Here is a 24586-nt window from a genome sequence, read left to right as displayed (position 1 = left end):
TTTTCCACCGGAATATCTTATTGATTTTATTTTGGATTTCATTATATTCTTATATTTTTTTCTGCCAGCTTCCATCCGCCATTCTAACGTCAAGACGAAGTCGCAAACTCTGTGCTCGCCATTCGCGCATCGGCCTACACGGTGCGCTTTCCTGGTGCGCTTTCCTGAATGCTTGCTGGTCGTCAGGGGGCCATCGCCGTGCTTTGCGCCGCAAAACTTGTGTGTTGTGGAGGCCTATACCCAGGAGGCTACACGGAGAGAAATGAGAGAGGGAAAGAAAAGCACACAGAAATGGTGTTAAGTAGAGGAAAAGAGAAAACCGATAAAAAGAAAGCCGAGTAAGGAAAATGTGCAGACACCATCGATGATGGTAGGTAGCGCTTATCGCTTCATTGCGCCTAAAGAGCAACAGAAAGGTGGATGGGGAATTTTTCATGATGACCTACAATTTTTTTATTGACAATTTTGCTCTGACTATAGTGTTTGAGGAGTTACTTAATAACTAATTATGTCATTAGGCCAGATACAATAAAAGGCTGACTTACTCCAAGCGACGGCAAACAAAATTTCTTTGGTTCTGTACAGCTACGTGGCAATCGCATATATTTAAATTTTGGTACAAGTTACGTGGGACACCATGTATATGCGGGGTCGAGAATTAAAAAAAAGATGTATGAACTGTGACAGCCTACCTTTTATAACCAAGTTAGAAATAGCAAGGAATGCAGGACATCTGTTTGCCTGAGCTGTGCACACACTTGACAACCTCTGAGATTTAAAATTCGTAAAACCCGCCTAGCAAAGATAGGGGTCCGGGAGAGGGGGGGGGGGAGGGGCGTGTTAAAAGCTCGCTCTGGACGCGTGTCTTTTCAATGATATATACGCGCTTTTTAAGGTTATTTTTTTTAAGGTTATTTAACTCTCGACGCCGCACAAAAGCGACAACAAACCTTGTGCAGCACATAATGACAAGTAACACTCGTTTTAGATTACAGTAGGCTTTTTTCGCGCCTGCTTCTAACGCTTGTCCGTATAAACTTGCTCTAATGAAGTGCCTCCTGCGGAATTATTTCACCATGAATCGAAAAACTTCCAACGGAGGCGGGTTGAGGGAACGAAAAAATTGGGGAGAGTTGGTAGGTATGGCTACGTATATGCGGGGATGTCCCGACTATCGTGCACGAAGATTTAATCTGAGTATCCCCAAGCGACGGCAAACAACATTGCATTGATTCTATCCAGCTACCTGGCATTTGCATGTGTTTAAATCTTGGGGTATGATAGTTGGGGCACCCTGTATAATCCCTTCCGCACAGCACGCTTCCGAGGCGTTCAATTCCGTGTCTTCGACACGTATAGGCCGTCGTGCCACCATCGTGCCGTCATCGTGGTGCGCATGCCCGTCTTGAGCGGCAGTACCACTATATAGCTAGACTCTCGGTTACCTGCTTTCGAATGCTTCCCAATTACACCTTACATAATTTTGTCAACCCACGTCGTTGTGTCATGCTGTAGACCACATAATAAGGGTCTACGATGGTGACCGTGATGTAGGTTGACGACACCTACCAGGGTTGGTGACGTCGTAAACGATGCAGGCGGCGGACGCACTGCAATTCACGGCGATCTCGGGCGCCGTGTACCACTTCCGGGCGGCGATGTCGTAGCGCTAGACGAGCGGCACAGTCTTGTTCCCTGTTCGAGGAAAAGGAAGTGTAGTGTAACCGAGGTGTGACGCGCAAAAAAAAAAAAAGTGCCACTTCTATGCACCGTAATTCTTGCCTTTTCCTATTATCTCGGGAACTACTGCTAACTATAGCGTCCCGTGTCCACTCTTGCGCTCGTCACATCATCTAAACCGGAGACAACTATCATGCGCAACACGCAAAATGGGAACATCGGACGAGCTCCGTTATTACGGTAAAATCAGGCAAGAGCAGAAACAGCACCCGGACAGGCGTCTCACAATGCTGGCGTAAAGAGCAACAGCTGCCACTGCCTTTGCAGGCGTCGCACATACATGGCGGGCAACGCTATGGAAGCTACGCAAGAAGCATACGGCCACCAAAATTTATCGCTCTGCGCGCTCCGTCTATACTTCGCTGCGCGCCAGGAGGCGTTTGCTCGCGCGAGCATGCATGTGAGGCTGCCACGACGGGCTGCAAATAAAAAAAAGAAAATTGATCCAGAACAACGCGTAATACCAGTCGTATGAGTACGTGCTTTGTTTGTTTCTAAGGGTAAGTTCATTTTTTAACGCGATAGCGTTAAGGAGCTCGTGTCGCAGAAAAGCCGGTGTCGTCGGTGTCGGCGTCGGCGGCGTTGGCCGTGAGCGATAAATCCCAACAGGCACTTCATGAATAAAAAACAACTTGCAAGATGGGCTGGGTGGGAATCGAACCAGGGTCTCCGGAGTGGGAGACGGAGGCGCTACCACTGAGCCACGAGTTTTTTTTTTTTGAGCCACGAGTATTTTTTTTTCTTTATTACCGGCTTGGCAAAAGAAGGTACAATGTGAGTATTACATGGCCATAAAAACAACTAGTCAATGCCGGATCAGTGTGGTGTGATAAGAACGGTGTAGGCTAGTCACTTTGTCCAAAGCACTTAGCCAATCAGGAGGGTCACTCTGTGCACAGAAAAATTCGCGTATATATAACACACTTTCAATGAAATATTCATGTGCAGGGGCCTGAACAATGCGCTCATGTCTAATATCCATACGCGTTCGCCACACACTGTGCATGCACAAAAGCATTAACAGATCGACAGGCACTCCCTCTGGTTCCGCGCATGGCAGGAAGCGTATTCCGAAAGCACTTAAGGGCAACTCCTTTTTAAGGCTACGTTTTAGAATATCCCACAAAAACACTGCGTCATGACAGTCCAAAAAGATATGCTCAATCGTCTCCGGTTTTTTGCATATAAAGCAATTCACAGACCAAGGTACAAAAATGCCTTTGCTTTGCAGCCACGGTTTCACTGGGAGAGTGCCTGTATGTAGTTGAAAAAAGAAAGATTTAACAGAAGCTCTTACCGGCATTCGTTTAACTCTCTTAAGAACATCTCGTTCTGAACCTAAAACAAATACTGTACGATACAACGGTACAGGCAAGAATACATCAACAAGATCTTTGTACAACTTCTTACTAGTAACAACGGCCAAATATTCACTGGAAAATCTTGCTTTTAGTATTCGGAAAGATGCGACCACTTCACGCAAAAAAGCACTTAAAGGCATTGGCCCCGTATGCATGGACGACACTACATAATCAGGCAATGAATCACGCAGTCTAGCTTGAATCATTGTTCTCAGAAAAGCATCCTTTTGATCACGCAAAAAAAGAAACCTGCTTACAATCTGTTTGAGGAACAAATGTGACAACCCCAGCCCCCCATTCAACACTCTATGGAACAGATTACTACGACTTGTACGTTCCCATGTTGAGGCCCAAATGAACATCGCAAATACTCTATGTAGCTTTTGCACAGACATCCTCGTCAGACATAACGCTTGCATCACATAAAAGATTTTCGCGACTAAAAACAAATTACACACTGTGGCTCTTGCAAACATTGAAAATTTATGCCCTCCCCATTTGCCGGTCTGGGTTTTCATTCGCACTACTTCATTGTCCCAATATTCTTTGCTATCTCGATAATGTGCGAGGGGGAGACCTAGGTAGGTGCCTGGAGTTACTGCCCATTTCATGTTACAAAAAGTCTCGGGCTTGTATTGCCAATTCCCATGCCAAAAACCAAGACACTTGTTCCAGTTAATAGCACTTCCACTTGCAGTACAAAATTTTACAGCCTCCTGTACAACCGCTTTAACACTGTCATGGTCCGTACAAAACACTGCTACATCATCAGCATATGCTAAAACTCGAACTTCAGTTTTATGAAAAGTGTAACCCCGAATGTTTGGGCTCTTCAGCAGCCGCAAACAAAAGGGCTCGAGGTAGAGAGCGAAAAGCAGGGGGGATAAAGGGCAGCCTTGTCTCACAGACGACAGCACAGGAATACCATCACTTAGCTGCCTATTAATTATCAGCTTCGCTATACAACCATTGTACATCATTTTAACACCTTCTGTAATAACATTTCCAACATTGATATGGTCTAGGATCAAGAACAGAACTTCATGTACGACTTTATCGAACGCCTTGTGGAGATCTAATTGCAACATGGCCACGCGCCCATACGTTCCGTCACAGCATTCAAGGACAGTTCTAGCTGTGTGAACATTGGTAAAGATTGACCTGGCTTTTATGCCGCATGTCTGATGTGGCCCTACAAGTGACTTAATAACACTTTGAAGGCGACGAGCTAAAATCTTCATGAATATCTTATAGTCCACGTTTGTTAGACTGATGGGACGGTATGATTCAACAGACTGTAACTTAATCGGATCAGTCGTTTTAGGAATTAGTACTACGTGGCACGCTCGGAAGGATGGAGGACTTGTTTTCGTTTCATAGAATTCACTAATTAGTCTTTCAAGTGCGACTGCCATTTCTGTTCTAAAGGCTTTATATAGAGATGCACCGAGACCGTCTGGCCCAGGTGACTTGTTAGAACTAAGCTCCAGAATCGCTGATTCAATTTCCTCAGCCGTAATACTGGCTTCTAGAGCACGCACAAGGTCATCCTCTAATCTCGGCATCAGCGATAGGAATTCTGTTCTGAAGTAGTCAGTGTCCGGAGTATTAAGGCTGAAAATATCTGTGTAATGTTCGACGAATGCTTGTTTGATTATTTCTCTTCGATTTGTGATTTCGTTTTGATAGCATATTTCCGTTATCTCTTTCGACAAAGCGTGCCTTTTTTCATCACTGAGCGCGCGTTTGGTAGGCGTCTCTCCGGACCACAGTTTCTCGTTACGCGCCCTTATCACTGCGCCACGGTACATTTCTTCGTCTATTGCCTCGAGCTTACTTTTAGTCTCTTTAATTTCCCTTGTGAACAATCCCGGCTCGTAGCACTCCGTACTTAGCATAAAATCTAGAGCACTCTGCAGCTCTTTAACTCGTTGTTTTTCTTTTCGCCGGAGCGCACATGACCTATCAATAGCGGCTATTTTAATATCGCATTTGAACTGCTCCCATACTTGCATAAAACTTCCGGAGTTACTTCGCAGCATGTTCGCTATATAATCCTTGACTTTAGTCACGTACTCTTCATCTTCCAGTAATTTATCATTAAACTTCCACAAGTCCCAATTAAATTTCGCAGCTATTCTCTTCGTACCGATTGTAGCCATGACTAGGCAGTGATCACTAAAAGAGACATAGATCGTCTGGTAGTCAGAACATAACAGCGAACATTCGACAGGAACATATATACGGTCCAATCTAGCATGACTGCCTCCCTGAAAGTGAGTGTACATTGCCTGGCCTTCATGCGTCGATATCAAGCCTACATCTTCAAGGTCGTGCTCACCTACAATTTCGGACAGTAACTCGGCGCTCCGATCTCGAAAGGAACGGCTTGTTGTCCTATCCTCTGGTCTACAGACGCAATTGAAATCACCAAGCAAGATCACCCGCCTCTCAGTAAGCAGGACAGGCTTCACCTGTCGGAAGAAACTCTCCCTTTCAGCAATTGCATTCGGAGCGTATACACACACAGCTCTCCAAGCCACTCCATCCGATTCAAAATCACACATTACAAGGCGCCCACTTTCACGCGAGAACACAGTATCAACAGCCCCAATACCATTTCTTAAAAAAATAACGCATCCACCCGCTCTTCCAACAGCATGACATACGCAAACGCTGTATCTGCTACGATAGACCGCTACCATTCTGTCTGTTTGTTCTTCGTCTTCAATTTTAGTTTCCTGAACCGCGAGCAAATCTATTTCGTTTTCTAGCAGAAGGCGGTTCAGTTGCAGTTGCCTTCTACGCGCCGACAGGCCCCTTACATTAAGCGTAGCAACACGTAGGCTGGACGTGAGTTTGGTAGCCATCTAAGGAAAAGGGAGACGCCGATCAGTCTACTCACACATCAAACAGGGTGAAACCATATCCATTAAGGCGTTTGAGCTTAGTACTGACCCGATCAAAGACCGGGCTTCAACCGTTGTGGCAAAGGTAGCCTCCGCTAAGGCGGAGGGAGAGCAGACGCAGTACTGCGTTCCGGTGGCAATTTCGGTTTGGGCTTGAACGGTCCGCGGCGCGTTGAAGGTGCCTTCGGCGGAGGCTCCTCGCCGCGTTCACCGACCAATCTCGGTTCCTGATTATCCGAGTCCTCGTGAGCCCGCTTCACTGCTACACTTGACGCGGCGGGCATCTCGGTATCGGCGTCTTCCTGGTTGTCGCCCTGCTGCCCAGTCGTAACCAGGCTTACAGCTGTCACGCTATCCGCTTTTTCCGGAAGGAACGCTGGCTTCGATGCGACGGCCGGCTGGGTTTGGTCCTTACCGGCTTGGCTGGTATCTGCAAGGGGTGCGGGTGCGGTTTCCTTGGATGTTGACTCCTTGGTGGCATCATCTCCCTCACTTCCGTGGGTTGCTTCAACCGCGTCTGCTTCATCCATGATGTGTTCGGCCACTTCATCATTTCGTGCCTGGCCCGTAACATTAGCGTAGCTACGCACGCACTGGCTCTCATCGTGGCCGAAACGCCGGCATAGCCCGCAGCGTGGCACCCGACACTCACGGCGTATATGTCCTTTTCCACGGCACCGAAGGCAGAGCGGAGCCCTGCCAGGAACATGGACGAGAGCAACGTCCTCACCAACACGCAACTGATGGGGCAAGTCCTCGATGGTAACACCCACCTTCAGTTTCAGTGTAACCGACCGTGTTGTTGAAGCCTTGTCAACGCAGCCTTTAACCCTCCATTTATCGCGGGTTATTTCAGTCACTTTTCCGAACGCTGCTAATGCCACTCGCACGTCGTCGTCTTGCACACCGTGGAGCAGCCAAAACAGCTTCAGCCTGACACCTCGGTTGGTCGGGTCAATAACCACGCAGCGGTGGTCTTTTACATTGAAAGCTTCGGCCTGCAGAATCTTTGCCTTCGCTCCTTCGCTGTTGAAAGTAACGGCCCACAGGTGGTTCATCTGATATGCCCCAAGGGCAACCACATCCGGCAGCAATGACAGACGCGCTAGGGCGTCGCGAAAATGCTCGACGCGATATGGCCTGGCGGTGACATCACCATGCAAAAATACTGTGTTCAAAACACTCGAACCTGATGGCAGATGGGGAACAACCATTTCATAATCCTGGGCAGGCATTTCAGTGCTCCTGATACCGCGACCCGGCTGGGCCGCTAAAGCCGCTCCTTGGGAGCCCATGAAGCACACGTCCGTCACGCTCGGTGGCCGGAAGTCGTCTCCCACTGAGCCACGAGTTCGATGCTTCGAAGCGGTACAAAAGCGCCTCTAGTGAATGTGGTGTTGCCTTAGCAACGAGCTGTTTCTAGGCTCAGGCGTGCGTCGCTTGCTCAGGCGCACATTTCGTTGCCGCGCCGAACGCTGCGTTGCTCGACGCTCACCGCGTCCGATGCGGGGCGCGTAATGGCTGCGCCGTAGCCCATTGTCTTACACACCTTGGCGGGTCGACGGGAACGCTGTCGCGTTCCACTCTTGAAGGCGAAGCTTAAGCGTCCTCCAATTTTTTCTTTCAGAAGAGAGCTTACAATAAAAACATTTTCTTAAAATCGCTCAAAAAGCACCTCTTTCTAAGTGAGAACGTAGCCTCCACAGAGTTGCACCTGATGCATGAACCAGAGTGCGTACACTGTAAAATAATTTGCACCCTTAAAAGTTAAAAATAGTGTAGATGTGTCTATAACTCGCAACCTTAAGGTGTCCGTTGTGTAAATAACACCCTGAGGGTATGAGGTATATACAGATTTACACCTTTCTTACACTTCTAAAGGTGTAAATTATTTTACAGTGTAGACACGGCCGCTCCGTTAAAACGCTCAAGGGGAGATCGACGGATAACCATCGTGCATTCGTCAGCGTTTAAGCGAAGTAATAGATAGGCTTCGCTTGACGTCTGCTGTGCTTCCGCTCAGACCAGTGTATGCATCACGGCGCATGCGCACAGCTGAGCAGCAGGAGCGTGTGCGCGTCCAACGCTCACGCCAACACCGGATGGCAGAACCCTGCGCTTTTATGCGAAGCATACTAGCCGCACAACCACGCTCTTCCTTGCTGCGCCGAGTGCGGCCGCGTAGCTACCATTGAGGGTATGAGCCATTGTTCATTGCTGCGCGTCTCATATGTGGGTCTATTCTCTTTTAAGTTTGCTATGTTTGTTATTAAGTTGCTTCTATTTTTATGCGTTGCATAATGCAATCACTCAGTTCAGCCCTTAGGCGCGGCCGGGCAGCCACCATTGACCTTTAGCGCAACCACGTGACGTGACGTCACGACAGCCGGAGGAAAAGCTGGGCCCCAACTCGCGCAATATGCAACGCATTCTTGGCTTAACCAAGCTAAGTCTGGCCATTTTTATGTGAAGCATACTAGCCGCACAACCACGCTCTTCCTTGCTGCGCCGCGCGCGGCCGCGTAGCTACCATATGATGTCATAACAGCTGCAAAAGCGGAGGCTCAACTCGTGCGCTCGCTTGCGGCCGCGTAGCTACACTATAGCCGGGTCTCAGCTCGTGCGCTCGCCTGCATGAGTTGTTTCTTCGTCTAGCCGAACCAAATATAGCCAAGCAACAGCAGTTCACCAGGCTAAACAGTGGTTCAACAACTAAAATAAAGGCTAGTATGCTTCGCATCCTGGGCTTAACCTTAGCTAAGCCACAGCCATTTTTTTTCATGTACTTCAGAACCAATCCATGGTGCGGAGCCAGACGCATATAGCGTTTCGCTCGCGTCTCTGGAGATCTTCTGAACCTCTGCGCTGGAAACGAGCATGCGTACGTCGATACCGTGAAAGCACGGCAACGGGGAGGACCAAATCGTGCCCGGAGCACCTGGAGGGCCGGTAAATTGCCTATCGCAATTACGATCTTGGCTTCCTCACCCTGGAAAGCAGCTGCACTCGCGACAGTTAACGTGTAGCGCGCTTCTGCCGCCTTGTCCTGCAGCCGTCTGCGGTTTAGTGAGCAGTGGGTTACTAAATTTTGGGTGAATGTGCAGCGGATTGTTTAGGAGTGTAGCGCAAGCGTCAGTCAGAGGAACAACAACAGTTGTCGCAGTGAAACGATTTCGAACTCGCTCAATCCGTTCTGCACAGGAAACAGGACAGCGTTCCGCCTTCCGTTGATGGCTTGATCTCAGGGCGAGATGAATCGTAGAGCAGACGAATCGGGTCCGACTCTCAAGTTGGCGCAAACGACGCTTGATTTTGCGCCATGCCAACGTCCGCGGTTAACACGCGCATATGAACACGTTGCCTCTATAAGAGAACAGTTAGTGAGGTTGGCTTCTCTGCACAGTAACTCATAATGCGAAAAAGCCAGCTATGGCGAGCTAGCAAGACTGTTCTCGACGTGCGTGCTTGGTGCTATATTCTCTAAAAACCATCGCGTGGTAAATAAACCGTGCTAACTTTCTTTTGTGCATTTTCGCCACTTCATCACCGCATGAATTTCGGTGGGCCGTGTAGCAATGCGCTTGCTCACAACATTTAACAGGAAATTTTTTTTACAGCCGAGTTGTGCATGGCTAGCCGATTCGTCCGTCGGTCTACGTGTCGCCTGTACGCCGATAACTCCTCCGGCGCAACCCCATGCGCATGCGCGAAAAAGAACAGGGAAGAATAGGCGCGCCATTGGCTGCGCCAGTAGTGATGTAGTTGCTCTCCGTCGCAGCCGAATGCGCGCGCAGCAGTTTCTCTCCGGCTTCCAAATGGGCAGGACACGTGTCATACCTACTGCTGAGCAGCAGGCAGCTTTCGATCAGCAACTCCGCGAGCATAAACGGGAACGAGCTTGTCGACGCCGCGCCGATGCTGCAGCCCGGGCACAAGAAGAGGCTCACGTAGCCGAGCGCAAGCAGCAACTGCGTACCGAGGATACGGCAGCCTACCAAGCCGTCGTTTAATGAGCCGTCGGGATTAACCCAGTGATAAACACCGGGGCTGCGGGTTTCAGCTTCACTGGTTAACCATGTGTACGGGGTGTTTGGGCGATGATTTTTTTTCGCGTATATAGAGACTATCGTAGGGACTTCTGAAAGCTCACGTGAGCGCAACAGCGAATTTATGGAAGCGTCCTCTGGGTTATTGACAAAAAGAAAAAAAAAGGTTGACAACGCCGCGCGCGATTCGAACAGCTAGGCCCATTTGCCGCTCTTACCACTGAAGCCTCCAATTGTGTAGATACAGCCTTGAAGTACGACGGCGGCGAAGTTGCTCTTGGCGCGGCGCATGCTGGGCAATTCTGAGCAGTGAACTTTCCTCAGGTCGAGCTGCTCCACTGAAAATCGTTAACGAAAAGAATTGAGAGAATTAGAAAGGTTGAGCGCACGTAACGAAACCCGATGCAGCGCATAGGGCGAGTTTCTTTGCGCTTTGGAATAGACAGAATTAAAAAAAAAAAGCTCCCGGATCCCCATTGCTCCAGTCGGGGAATGCGAAGCCTTCACGTTCACTCCGCTGGTGCACTATGCGGCCTTATTGCCGGTGAGCACTGTGCCTCCAGTTTAATGTCCAACCACAAGGAACAAGGTTCCGATGGATTTTCGATGTTTGCGCCGGCCGGCGTCACGTGACGTCGGACGACGTCGGTCGTCGGCGGCCGGCTTTCATACTTTGCCAGCCACTTTGGGCGTTGGCGCTGTGATCTGGCATGAGCAGACTTGGGCGTTGAATGAGCCTCACTCCCCAGCATCGCAGTGTTCTTGACAATATTGGCCTACGCCTAAAATCAATAGGAAACGTATTGCTCGCGGTTCGGGCTGCATACTTCACTGTGCCCGCACAGCCTCATGACGTCATCGCGTGCACCAACCAATCGGCGCCGCTTCGCGCCCTCCCTGCTCACGGTGACGTAATTGTAGGCGAACCGAGCGATCTGTTCGCGCGTCGTCGTCCGAAGCCGTTGCTATAGTGGCTGTCGCGCACAAAATCGCTCTCGAAGGGTTTGAGCTTTACTTGAGGAAAGTCGCTGGGAACCGTTGTACCCGCCGATGACGTAGAGCATGCCCTTGTGGGCGACCGCCTTGAGGCCACTACGCGGCGAGGACATGGTCGCCACCCGGGTCCAGACGTTGGTCGACGGTTCGTAGCACTCCACGGTGTCCAGAACCTCTCTGCCCGTGTAGCCGCCCACACTGCGCCAGAGAGAGAGAGAGAGAGAGTATAATCGTAATCGCCATAACCACTGTTAGGTACGCGGCAGGCATGTAGTACTATTTCCGAGGTCAAAGCGAGCCCTGTCCTGCATGCGTGAGCGCATACGAAGAACGTGGAATACCCACGAAGAAAATGTGACGAGTGAGCCGCGGTGCGCGATACGACTTAAGAACAGTGAAATAAAATAAAAGCGGACCAATCAAAGCAAGACAGGGTACGTTTCAGTTTCAGTGCTTGTTCAGTCTTCTTTCGCGCCACCAATCTTTAGCCGTCCCTTACAAAGTATCCATGCCAGTCTGCCTACTTCTTGATGATGCAAGCGCTCAAATGAAATGAAATGAAATTCCCATTCCCCCATGACTGTCGTGGTGCGTGCCATCTCTTCGCTTTCAAGGCCAGTCACTATATCATCATCATTATCATGCTTATAAGGTCACATCGCAAAGATATTCAACCTGCCGGAACCGGAGAGGAAATCCACTTAGCCCAAGTGATAGGGTTCAAAGACGATGCGAGCGGGTGTGAAGAGCAACTGACGGTAGTTGGGAGCAGACCTCAATAAGTCGACTACTCGTATATATTAGCCCGCTCTAGATATATTTGTCGTCGCCGGCAATCAGAGAAAATACCAATGGCAATCACCACAGTCGTCATAATCATTGGTTAACCACTCGTCGTTGGAGTCCATGAAGAGTTTCGAGTCGGAAGTCTCAACAGATTCACCGATTCGGTGAATAATGCATGCAAACCTACATTCCTTACAAGCGATTGGGAAATAGATGAATCCGAAAGCAGCCTCACATGTAGATGCGTCCACATGCCGCCGCGGCGCTGGCGTCGCTTCGGACGTCTTTCATTCCGGCCACCATGAACCACTGATTTTTCTTGACGTCATACCGCTCCACTGTATTGGTGCGCAAGCTGCCGTCGAAACCGCCCATGGCGTAGATGTAGCCCTGCGACATGACGCCCCGTTTAAAGAAATGCTGCAGTTTGACAAAAACGCCTGCATGCCTTTCCTCTTCTCTCTCTCTCGATAAAAATGAATAATGGTGTCACTAAAGTAGTTGCATCAAAGCTGTAAAGCTGTAGTTGACGCTGACGTAACCAGCGCAAGAGTGGACACGGGACAATAGTAAGGCAACAAGGACAAGCGCTGACTTCCAACTATCGTTAGCGCTTGTCCTTGTCGCCTTACTATTGTCCCGTGTCCACTCTTGCGCTGGTTACATCAGCATGGAATACCAACTAGCTCGGTCTGACACCTTGTAGTTGATGACAGGCACCGTACTCTTTTCCACTATTATTCACGGATAGACAATATACCAGGCGTTTCTTTTTACGCCCAACTCTTATCTAGGCTCCTGCTGTTCCCGCTGATAAGCTCCGTTATGAGAACATTAGGGACAAAAATATTTTCAGCTATAGTATAATTATCAAACTGTGTAGTTTAATTGAATTAAATCGAATCCGAGGAGTGGCGAAGGGATGTCTGCTTAGCAGAAATCCCAAGACCAGCACCCCATTCAAGATGTGCGACCTTAAAATGGGTTAGCAATAGTATATGTTTCGAGACGACATTGCCTAGAACGCAGAGGCAATATTTAGCAGATTTCTGCGATCGCGAAAGTGGCGCTACTCTGCATTTCAGCTAAGCATGCGTACGCTACATCACTACTCCATCCACATACGTCGCTTATATGAAAAAGACTCTTAACAACCCCTCGCCCCCCCCCTCCCGATATTTATACGGATAGTCTAAAGCTACGGTTCACCAAAGCTCTCTAAGGTTAGTGTTTTGCAGCGCTGGTAAAGTGGCTGCTTGTTGTCGACCATAGTATACACTTGCCTGGAGAGCGGCGACGCTGACGTAGCAGCGCGAGATATTCATGTTCGCCTTGTCGCTCCATTTGGCCAGAGAGACGTCGAAGCAGACGACAGAGTGGTAGCACTGGCGGCCGTTGAAGCCGCCCACGAAGTAGATGCACTGGTCGATCACTGCTACGCCGTGGTACGCCCTGCATGCGGTAGACGTCGTCGCAGAGCCGCGAGTACCTTTTAAATACGATCATTTCTTTGCGTACCCAGCCCGACCAAGTTTCTAAATCTGGCTATATTGCATCGAAGCTTCATAAAATTATCCACGCTGTAGGTTTTGCACCTAGGTAGTCAAACTCCAATGGCATAATGTGACGAATACTTTAAACGCGGCGATATGTGCAGCGGCATTTCTTTTCGCACACTGTAAATTAATTTACACCCTTAAAAATGAATAAAGGTGCAAACGGTATACCACTCGCACCCTTTTTAAATTGCACCATTAGCAGTGAATAAGGGCGCAAATTATTTTCTTTATTATTTATTTTACTTTACGCCAATGGAAACAAAGCTGGATCAACGAAAAAGAAAATGTCCCAAGGCTGCGATGCTGGGTCCCCGCTAATGTTCATTACTGCTTCACAATCTTAATGAAATGGTTTCAGCAGGACCGGTCAGATGTAGTATCACAGATAACATACTTTTTTCTTTCGTGATGGAAAATCAAATCTAATACCAGATGGAAAGACCGAACGTGTAATCTTGCATAGACTTGACAAATCACCGCTGTTGCCCCTGACATCTCGGTGCGCGCACTTGTGATTTCCCCGCACTTTTTGCGTGGCTAGACATATGACGCACAAGAGGCTTCAGACAAGGTGATACGAACTAGCGCAAACACTATGGTTTTGGTACAGCAGACGTCAAGCGCTCGTCAAAGCCGTTTGTCATACAACACCAAGCCGCTTGCACTTATTCCCCATTATTTGGATGAATGACCTTATCTCCCACAAAAAGAATTCCATGGTGGGGTTCTGGGTATAACATGTTGCGCGCAGACAACTTGACCAACCCTAAAACCCATCAAAGGCACCAAAATGAAGGCGGGCGCTCGCATGTGGCTACACAAGTGGGTAGGCGTCAATTTACAAAAAATGTATCTATACGAACGAGAAGTAATACATTTTATTAAATTGAAAAACAAGTAGGCAGTGTGCACAAGGAAATATTAAATTTGTACGTGAGCATTACAGATTAGCTAAAGCATCTTATACTAAAAACTAAAAAGAAGAAAAAAAGCCATAAGATTGCGCTATATTCAGTAGAGCACAAACTAAAAAAAAAGTCAAATACAAACATTGACAGGAACTAGCATCTGCGTACTATTTATGAGTGTAGATGTCTTTGCCAGCGCCGATTCTTGCTAGCACGTTCCTTCGCCCTGCCAACTGTGCCGGCTCCCTCATTGCCAGAACCTGAAGACATTTTCGCCGACAGAACTATACCTGCGACAATACCTGCGACAATAAGCATGCGAGAATGAGCTGACACGCTACCTGGGCATGGTGCACCGGTTGCCCATCACGCGCCACTTGGCGGTGTTGCAGTTGTACGTGAGCATGTCGTTGGTGGCGCCCCCTGCCCAGCCGCCGAAGAGGAACAGGATGTCCTTGGGCACGCGAGGCGTGAGCCACAACCATGGGGACAGGTCGACGCCGGCAACTTCGCCAACCGCCATGGACCGCTGGGACAGCGTCTGCGGGGAAAAACGTTTTTTTTTTCTATTTAGGGCAGAAAGTTGCGATAGTTGGTAGCGAGCGTAATAAGGCATGATTACTAGCGTAACGAGACCAGGGACTACGGTCCGTGTTCTTTCCTTAGTCCCCCGTCTTGCTGCGCTAGTAATCGTGTCTTATTCACGAAACGTTATAGGCAGGTACTCGGTTAATAAGCAGGCCGTGCGGATCTGGAGGAAAGAAGACGTGGGCTAAAGCAATGTTATAGAGTTACAACTTGTCCGAGTACGAATTACTCTTCGCGGAAATGCCGTGTTACCGGATCCGTATAGACGTACGCAGCAGCGTTGGCGGCGCCATCGTGTGGAGGAGGGTTTAAACCAGCCACTTAAGACACGGAGTGGCCTTAGAACGACAGAAAGCTGAGCTAGTTGGTAAGGATTCATTATGCAAAAAAGAAGTGAGGCGTGCAGACAGGACACAAGAGTAGAGAAGTGGACAAGAGTAGAGAAGTAGTCGGCGTTCGTGTTGTCCACTTCTATACTTTTATGTCCTGTCTGCACGCCTCACTTCTTTTTTGCATAATGGGTGACCGCTAGATTCGACCGCACATAATGGTAGATGTAGAACACGTCATTAATTTCTGGGGACCGAACTAACAGACACACAAATACGTACGTCGAGATCAATGCGTCACCAACCGCGAGGCCAAAACAATTTTAGACAGCGCTTTTTCCGTAACCGTGTAGATTAGTGGCTATGGCACTGCGCTGCTGAGCTCCAGGTCCCGGGTTCGAACTCCACTGTGGTGACCGCAGGTGGGGACGGAATGCAAGAATGCTCGGTTGCCGGTGCATTGGGTGCACGTTGAAGAATTCCAGGTGGCCAAAAACTAACCCGCAGTCCCTCACTACTGCGGGCATCGTAAATATATTGTGGTTTTGACACAGATGTTTTTTTTTTGACAGCAAAAATGTTGATCAGCAATAAAGCAAGCCAACATCCGCTGTTAAGATATTCAGCAGCTGACCTGGTAAATTGCATTCAGCACCTCCAAGCTGTCTTCGTCACCCTGGACTTGTGGGTGATTGATGATTTTCTCGAAGTCCCTGCAACGAGGCGTGGAAAGAAAAGGGGCCGTGACGCGTGCGAAGCGAAACAGCGGGTGACCCGGCCTCTGGTGTCCCCACGTGACACGATACTGCAACCACAACTTCCGATACGATCCTAATACCTTGCACCTAAAGACGGAGCACGTGGCGCACCCAAATATGTCGCTTGCGATTCGAGAACCGGCCCAGGAAGTGCGATGAAATTGAAGGGACTTGTTATGAAAGTAGTCTTGATAGTCTGGGCCTTCCTGCAGTAACATATGCAAGGTCCCTTCAATAGATCCATTTCTAGAAGAGTATGGAACCTATAGTGCCAGCTATAGAAGCATGTTTTACAATAAAGCGGGTTCATTTTCTCCTGCTGGCTTGCACAAGCACTATTCCTAAATCTCGGCAGTCAAATACCATTGCAGATTCTTGAAATTTCCACGAAACAACACCTAAAAGGCGCAGAAAAGAAGGTAGGGGTGGAGGGAGGGTGGGCATCAGGCACGCATATATTTATTAAACCTCGCCCTCAACGCAAGCTTTTTTCAGGGTAACATACGTACTTTGTTTCCGCGGATTTAAGCTTACATGCAGCACAAAAGCAGCAACATACTTGGCATAGCAAACACTGACAAGCAAAACGTCGCAGCTACATTGCTATCATCGATTTCGATCGCCTGCTTCAGGAACTTGTCTATATTTATTATAGATCGAAGCAAGTACTGCACTTTTGTCCTTTCAGCAACAAAAGATTTCCAACGGAAGGTTCTGAGGCAGACTAGCGAAACTTTCCCGCGAGTGGCATTTTTTGCAAAACTTGGCGCAATATTTGTCAAATCTTATAGGTCAAGCCTAAATTTGTAAACATTATGAAAAAAACGTCACGCAGAAATTCCTCTGGGAGTTTAAGTAGGCAAGCATTCTATCACTTGCTCATCTACATGCAACCCGTTGTCATTATCGATGTTATCAAACTTGCTACGACAGGTGTCAGCGACAGCTCTGCGGAGACAGGAACTGCTGCGGACGGCGGCGCAAGGTGAACTGATGACGCAAGCAAACAACTGCAGGTGGCGGCGCCACGTGCGCTGACGACGTTCCGATCATTTTAAGCTGGTATCGCTCTTTAGCGCCTTATCCACCCGCGTCGAACCACTATGCGCCGCGCGGACCATATCCTGAACAAGATCCGCGATGCAGACAGCGTGTGCCGACTGCTGATAGCTTCGTGTGCTGTGTTCTCGCCGATTCGCGTTCAAGAGGGACGCGCGGACACACATCTTGAAAGCGATCTGCGAAAGGGGCAGGGTGCGACGTGTGCTGAGAGATTGTGAGCGCTGATCTCGCCGCGTCGTTCGCGTGGAAGCGACAGGCACTACCAAGGTAAAGCCTCTTGCTGCTACGGGCTCTATAGCTATATTGTATGCGGGACTCCAAAGAATGTATGCGCTTTTCGCTTCACTTTGCTGAGTGTTTGAAGCCTGCTTTACCTCCACCGCGGTTTGGCCCGGCATCTCCGGGATCGACCCATATATTTGTCTTACGTGACGGACGATTTGCTCCTTGGGTAAGCACAGAAATGCTTGCGCATTGAAAATTCGGCTGAGTTGGCAAGTATCTTCAAATAATGTGCACGTTGACCTTCGCTTTTGGGGTCCCTTAAAGACAGTAGCTTTCGATGCTGTTTGTGCTTAGACGCGTTTGCATGAGTTCGACTATAGAGCATTGTGTTTATTACTATATCACAGTAGTGCGCTACCTGAAGGTGCAGAGCTTCAAATGCTGCGCGATGGCTGCGGAGCCGAGCGCCTCTAGGACACAGTGCGCCCACGATGCTCGATGCCCACGAGAGCGTTGCGTGTTAGACCGCTTAGGCGCCCGTTTCTGTGGAGGGCGTCAGAGTCGGAGTCCCTCGTAACCGAGCGGACGGGCACAGCGAAGGATGGAAGAGCGAACGGTGATATATCGAAAAGCGCGGGAGCAGTAAAGCGGAGTGGGAGGGTATGGCGAAAGCGTGAGAAGAAAAGCGTAGTGCCGAGCATGACGAGCTCTGCGGCGACGACGGCTACGAGATGGCGTCAGAATAGCGCGCGACGTATGTTAACCGATGACGCCATCGATAACGTACATGGAAACAAAGCACTGCATGAGCGGAGGTCTGTGTGCGGCGGCTACTGCGAATCGCGGCCACGCGTCACTCACGCGCTGCCTCTCGCGATCTCCCGGTCAGAGAGGCAGTCGCGCCACACTTTTGTTTTGTTTTTTTGTTTCCTTATACAAGAAACTTTGCTCCGTTTGTAACGTGCTGCACGAGACAGATTGTCCACGTCAGCCAATATGTCGGGAAATGAAAACACGTATACAGCTGCGCTTAAATTTCGCATTAGGGATTGTCTTAGTTGTCGGTGAATATTTTTTCCCATGCTGCTCCGCCCATGATCGCGCTATCGGATTGCGCTGTACCGGCGTTATCAGTCACGATGTTCGGCGCACTTTGGTCGGGATGTCGCAAGTGAATCCGGTCAATGGTAATCGCGTCTTATAATCGGGCCCGGTGACTTCCATTAGACACAAAGGGCGGTGAGGATTTCAATATGTTGAAGGAAAAAGCAAGTGTTCTTCTGAGTGGAAGAGTTATCAAGGCCTCCAGAAAGTTTCACGGCGCCTCCCTATGTAGGGGTAATCCCCGTTCACGCGACTGCGCTTCGGCGGTAAGATGGCACGATCCGCTGTGTGTCGCGTTTCATTGTGTGTAATTGTGCGTCATTGTGCGTCATTGTGCGTTTCATTGTGCACGTCTTCCAGATTGACGTTCATTGTTGACACGCCCTTCTTGCCGCAATAATCTGCATTTCATTCCTCTCGTTCCTACAACAAGCGTCAACTAGAACCCCCTTTCCGGTTTCTTCGTTTCCCTCGTCGATGCAAACGGATGCTTAACAATTGTAAATGCATCCCTATATACTACAGTCGGTGACGATGTAACAGTTCAGTATATAGAAGATTCACCCACAAAAGTGCGCAGTGCCTCAGTCGAAATATATTTTCAGCCTCGTCTGTGACGTCATGAAATTGATCGAGGCCCCGTGCACGACGACAATGTCGTCGCAACGTGCATCCTTCGCTTTTTTTAATGCTTAGATACAGAGTTGCCAAAATGCTTCCGGTTAAGCCATCCGGAACAACTAAAGTTAAAATAGTCTAAATATATAGAACTCCTCAGCTGAATCCAGTTTTGCTGTATACTTAGAAAGTTTAACAAGTATATTTTACTGCTAAGCACAACAAGAAATCTGCATACATGAGCTCGACGAGTGGGACATGTTCCTTATATCTGAACACATAAAGAACATGCTGCTATAGTATACTACGCGACTGAATACGTGTTTTCTCTGGGGGTCACGAACACAGTGCTGCCACAGCGCGGATGAAAGGATCTGTAGACGCGGGGATGACGTTGAGAAGGCACGCTCACGTGACGGAGCAGCGTGCGAAGCGCACGAGCGGCAGTAACTTGGCGAGGTAGCTCTTTCTTTTGTCGATGTCGGCGGAGATCCACTTCAGGATGGCGTTGAACTTGTGCACCACCTCGCTGGTACTGTAGAGGCGGTCGTCTTCCAGGATGGTACGCAGCTCCTCTGGTGTCAGAGCCTGGAACTGGGCGCTGCTCTTCCACACCTGCGCAACGAACAGACCACCTCCAATTCTTACACAGAAAGATGCCGGAATACCTCCGGTTCCGCCCTTTGAAATCATCACTAATAACCGCAACATTAGGAGTATAGGAGAGTTTTGTTTTTTCTTTCTTTAAATGGGCTTTTACGTGCTAAGACCACGATCTGATTATGAGGCACGCCGTAGTGGAGGACTCCGGACATTTGAACGACCTGGGGTTCGTTAACGTGCACCTACATCTAGGTACACGGATGTCTTTCGCATTTCGCCCCCATCGAAATGCGGTCGCCGTGGCCGGGATTCGGTCCCGCGACCTCGTGCTTAGCAGCCCAAGAACATAGGCACTAAGCACCCACGGCGGTTTAGGAGAGTTACGTAGAAAAGTTATTACAGGGAGCTAGCACTGTGGTCGTTGAGCAACCTTAGGCACGATGTGCAGCACGTGAACTTTTCTCTTCATGTGTTTAAGGATTGCAGACGTTCTTATGGCTTGAATTTCTTAAGCAACCATTTTTTTTTCTCTTATAATGCGTGAAGGCGAGACGTTTCTGCGCGCATACGAAATGCGAATGGTTGCATTTATGTTGCGGTATTTCGTTGAAGATGATCCATTTCAACGTTCGTACCTCGTCGAAATTGCGAAGCAGATGCCGAAAAGCTTCTTCGGCGAGGTTTTCGTATCCGCAACGGGAGGCCAGCTTGTAAGTGTCCAAGCAGCTGTCCGGTTCGAGATTCTGGCTGAGGGTGTTCAGGCAGTGATTCTTAATCCGGAGTATCTGCGTCGTAAAGTGTGAAGACGCCGTTGAGCTTCGTATAACTGCACACCGATAGACGTGCTCTTCGTTTGTGTACACTTTCGAATTGAATAGATTGGTTTTTAGAGGTTTAACGCCCCGAAGCAATACTGCGGCTATTTGAGGCGGAGTAGTTGAGGGCTTCGGATGTTCTTTAACGTGCAGCCAGATCTACGCAAGTTTTCGCGGGTTTGGCTCCCAGCCGCCGCATCAGGGATTCCTAACAGCCGACAGCTAACGCCCTCGAGGGATATTAAAGATCGGCAGTTGCATCCTAAGGCGAAGCATTGAAAGCAATAGAGAGAGAGAGAGAGAGAGAGAGAGAGAGAGAGCCAGCGCCTCGAGTGTGTAGGCGCTGACTAACACTCCCATGGTTAGTTCTAGCAGTAAAACATAAATATCCCATGAAGTGGATGGGGGAAACGGCGCCGCGGTAGCTCAGCTGGAAAGAGCATCGCACGCGTAATGCGAAGGCGTGGGTTCGTATCCCACCTGCGGCCAGTTGTTTTCTTTTCATTCATTTTCATTTCCATCAATTTATCATTTCTTTAATTCACTTAGTAGGTACAATTGCCCCTTTGTTGTCTTAGGTGTCTGTGTTTGTTGGCTCCCTACGATACGGTTTATAAAAATCGGGCTCCTCGGTTCCCTTTCTTCTCGTAATTTAATTTAATAACACGAAGTCTCCGCTGCCCACGACTGACCTTCAGGTTCTCGGCGAGCTCGAGCACCTTGGCGACATTGTGCAGGCCGATGCTCTGGTGCAGCGGAAGGCGGTAGGCGAAGTCGACGAGCACCTGGATCATGTCGCTGTCCAGGTCTTCCACTGTGACCCGGATGGGCGGGGCCCACTCCTGGTCGGGACTCATGCCTCTCTCGGCGAGATTGAAGAGCTCGCAGCAGCCAGAATACCTGCACATGAACGCAGCGACAGCATGGTGCTTCAGCATTGTGTAACGACGATTAACAAAGCGCAGTCCTTGCAACTCCTTTTTATTTCCTGCAAAAGTGGTTTATGGCTAAACATGCGTGTCATTCATTTTACGTACCTTCCTCAATATGGACGGATTGTACGCTGCAAGCACCACGGGAACTTGTTCTTTTTTTGCGCGCGCCACGTGACTTCGGCTCGCCCTGATCTTGCATTTCGTCGTCGTCAAGATAACGGTCATCTGCCATCAGTACGTGAGAGTTTTTCGGCTAAATTTGAAAAAGTCGCAAAAACAAAACGCTGGATCATTTTGAGGGGAATGACCCAGTACAATATCTGCTATTTGCTTAGCAGAGGATTGCAGATGTGAAAGTTTGAGTAAGAAGCAAAACCGGCTACATTAATGCGTCTGCGAATTTGCTTTGATTCACGCCGCACAGGTATCGCACTACAAATCAAGGAAAGATTTTCGCTTCAGAAGAATTTTTAGCTGGGCGATTTGGCATTGTATTCTTCAGGCAAGCAGAGCGAAAAAGTGATTTATGACGTAGATTGCAGCACTGTGCCCGTCTTCCTTGCCTTCGTGTGAAATCTTTTATTTTGGACTGTCCACCTGGAGATCTCTACGTTGGTCTCTGCGAAAGGGAGGACGCTGAAGAAAATGATATAGCACAAGAAGACAAGTACAAAGAGACGTCTGCTAGACATGCGCCAGACCAACCTAGGAAATGTTTTGCAACCAATGTCTCAGCCTCTAGCCCTATGCTTCCGTGCGTTTGCGTGAACTCGGTTCTATCGAGTCGGTTGGCGTGGCCGTTCCACGTCAAAGTGAGTTGGGCGTGCGAGAAAGGGCCTGCGACAGTACAAAGCGAGGCCGCACACTAGCTTAATTTGCTTACGAACAATCGACGCGAAAGAGTTCGTTCAAAAGTTGGGCTGGTCCAGACCGACGCGAACACATTTACACGCATTTTGTTGAGCGGATCCAGCTAGTTATATTCCATTCCCAAATCACCACAACAGACTGTTTTCCGTACCGAACAACAACAAATTTCGGTCCGACATGCCGATTTGCTATAGACCTTATCGCGTTCACGTAAGCGTAGCTACTGCAAGGTGGCTACACGGCTGGAGTCGGCGGCACTTTTCTCACGAGCAGCTTGCAGGCGAGTTGATTCGACCATTTGACTGATCGTTCCCGTGCGCTAAGTTTAGCACGAAGCAAAAAAAAAAAACATTGTTGCAGAAGCCGTTGAAGAACGATTCTCAAAGTAAGCGAATAGCCATATGCGGACTGCAGAAACCAAATGGACACACTAGCAATAGTTCAGATGCGTTCTCCCGATGTTGATAACGGTGTTTGATGGACACGTTTATATATATATATATATATATATATATATATATATATATGTGTGTGTGTGTGTGTGTGTGTGTGTGTGTGTGTGTGTGTGTGTGCGTGTGTGCGTGTGTGTGTGGAAAAAATTATGGTGGACACGGGGGGGGGGCAGAACAGTGTGACAACAACGGAGGCGATGCCGCGTCAACGAGAGCAGCACAACCAAGACGGCACGACGACGGTACGACGACAACGTGCCGACGACTGCATGGCGGCGACTGCACAACGCGTGCGATTTCGTCTCCGCTCGTTGGCTCCGCGGAGAGCCAGATACTCATCCGGCCGTCCGCTGTAAAATCATGCGCATTCGATGCAGCGAAGGAATCGGTCTACGCTAAGCTGCGGGGAACCGGCAATACGAAACGGCGCACCTGGACGAGAGAGGCGCACTGCCGACGAACGGACTCCGCAAGCAAGTTGGGCGGCGGAGAAACGCGTCAGAGGTACCGCCACTGACCACAGCCATCTAAGCCTTCAGAAGCAACAAATCTCTCGCGTGAAAGCGCCTGTGCATCGGCCCCATTGCACCGGCGAGGAAAATCTCGCCGCAGACTACAAAGAAAACAGGCGAAAGAGCTAAAGAAAGTCGTTCACTTTAAAGCTACTTTCTGAACCGACCTTTTCCTTATACGTGTATATGCACATTAACTCGACAAAGCATAGGATCGAGCGGGCTTATCAGGCCGATATTGGGTCGCCGGGTTAACGTATCCGGTCGAGGAGAGCCGGCGTCGGGTAATATTTAATGACCTGAATGAACCCTTTGGAAAAGACCAGCAGGGATGGTGGTCGCTCACTGGATTACCTGTTGGAAGAGAGTATATACGCGGCGGCGCGTCGTTATCTCCCAAACTAATACCCCATGTTTCGCACGGCCCGCTTCAACGCATCACGGTCCAGCACAGAAACTTCAAAGTCGTAGCGGTTCAGCTTGAACTCGCCCAGGTCGCATTCATGAATGAAAAAATATTGTGCTATCAGACCCACTGAAACCGGCTTCGTTACTTCGTCTAAACGCGACAGTTGCTGAACCGGGAACATCTAGGCGGACCCGCCGGTCTACGCGACCCGCACGTCTACCTCGGGTCCACATTCAGAACGACGCAGGCGACTCGTGACTACTGTGCACCGACTTTATCAACAAGGTGCGGCACCCGAAAAAGCTGTACTCGCACAACCGCTATGCAGCTGTGAAAGTCAGTAGAACATCAACAAGCACGGCGTTATAAGCGCGACAATCCGACAAGCGCAAAAAGGCAAGCGGGAACGAGACTCACTTGGCAGCCATCACGAACCGGTGTGCCCAGATCTCCGAGCCGTCGGTAGCCCGGAACACGACGTCACAGAACTTACGCTTCTTTCTCTAGTCTCGCAGTCCTGGCATGGCCCTGCCCGCTGTGGCCGGCGCGAAATCACGCCGCTGGCCGTAGCCTTTGAAGAGCAGCGCAGCCTCCGACCTCACGGTGACCATGTCGCCACCTCCTGTCCTGTCGGCAACGACATCGACGTCCATGGGCTTCTCCGCGGCCTCGATGGCAGAGCACATATTTGGCTATAGCTGCGAAAGCGCGGTGGTCAGGACAAGAGGACCAAGCGAGCGAGCTGGCCACAGGCAAGCACCACCTGGCCGGTCACCGACCGCCACACCGCCGTCGCGCCCAGACTGGGGCGCACCGGTCTCACCGAGCGGACTAAGCCATACGCCTTGGCTTGACGGTTCAAATGGCCCGCTACCGGCTATTTGCACGCGCTGCGTGCCACGTATAGTTCTCGACTTCCTCGTCTTCGTCCTTCGTTGTTGTTGCTGATATTTTTGCGAAAGCATTATATGTGGCTCATGAGGCGTGAAGTCCGGCGTAGT

The 24586-nt window shown here is 49.4% G+C and overlaps 2 protein-coding genes and 1 non-coding gene across 6 annotated transcripts; 1 reads left to right on the top strand and 2 right to left on the bottom strand.

Annotated features, from left to right (window-relative positions):
* Positions 1-24473, bottom strand: LOC139051957 (kelch-like protein 10). 4 transcript variants are annotated; one of them, XM_070529013.1, is made up of 13 exons: positions 24003-24473; positions 21445-21595; positions 21100-21307; positions 20228-20377; positions 19402-19604; positions 15857-15935; positions 14647-14846; positions 13122-13290; positions 12074-12228; positions 11072-11250; positions 10275-10394; positions 1570-1695; positions 1-248 (listed from the first exon to the last, which is right to left on the bottom strand). In XM_070529013.1, exons 3-12 carry the CDS (start codon positions 21262-21264, stop codon positions 1670-1672), a joined length of 1446 nt encoding a protein of 481 aa, XP_070385114.1. In that variant the 5' UTR covers positions 21265-21307; positions 21445-21595; positions 24003-24473; the 3' UTR covers positions 1-248; positions 1570-1669. The 4 variants fall into 4 exon arrangements, with proteins under 4 accessions (XP_070385114.1, XP_070385115.1, XP_070385113.1 ...); XM_070529014.1 differs by having other exon boundaries at positions 21445-21567; XM_070529012.1 differs by lacking the exon at positions 21445-21595.
* LOC135898262 (uncharacterized) lies at positions 1708-10261 on the bottom strand. The gene has a single exon (XM_065427108.2). The coding sequence runs from the start codon at positions 7303-7305 to the stop codon at positions 6106-6108; it is 1200 nt and encodes a 399-aa protein (XP_065283180.2). The 5' UTR covers positions 7306-10261; the 3' UTR covers positions 1708-6105.
* On the top strand, positions 20823-20895 carry TRNAT-CGU (transfer RNA threonine (anticodon CGU)). The gene has a single exon. It is a non-coding gene; the product is annotated as a tRNA-Thr (tRNA).
* Positions 24474-24586: the final 113 nt, after the last annotated feature.

The sequence above is a fragment of the Dermacentor albipictus genome, unplaced genomic scaffold (genome assembly GCF_038994185.2).
Source record: "Dermacentor albipictus isolate Rhodes 1998 colony unplaced genomic scaffold, USDA_Dalb.pri_finalv2 scaffold_16, whole genome shotgun sequence".
Lineage (NCBI taxonomy): Eukaryota > Metazoa > Arthropoda > Arachnida > Ixodida > Ixodidae > Dermacentor > Dermacentor albipictus.
The sequence above is the reverse complement of the archived record's forward strand: the minus strand, read 5'-3'. Positions and strand labels throughout refer to the sequence as shown.

What these genes read in the sequence shown, in the direction of transcription:
- LOC135898262 (XM_065427108.2), bottom strand. Translation starts at nt 7,305, where the DNA reads ATGGGCTCCCAAGGAGCGGCTTTAGCGGCCCAGCCGGGTCGCGGTATC.
- LOC139051957 (XM_070529012.1), bottom strand. An exon ending in TGCTTCGCAATTTCGACGAG is followed by an intron (nt 19,605 to 20,227) that starts GTACGAACGTTG and finishes TTCGTTGCGCAG; the next exon opens with GTGTGGAAGAGCAGCGCCCA. An exon ending in TTCGCACGCTGCTCCGTCAC is followed by an intron (nt 15,936 to 19,401) that starts GTGAGCGTGCCT and finishes GCCTCGTTGCAG; the next exon opens with GGACTTCGAGAAAATCATCA.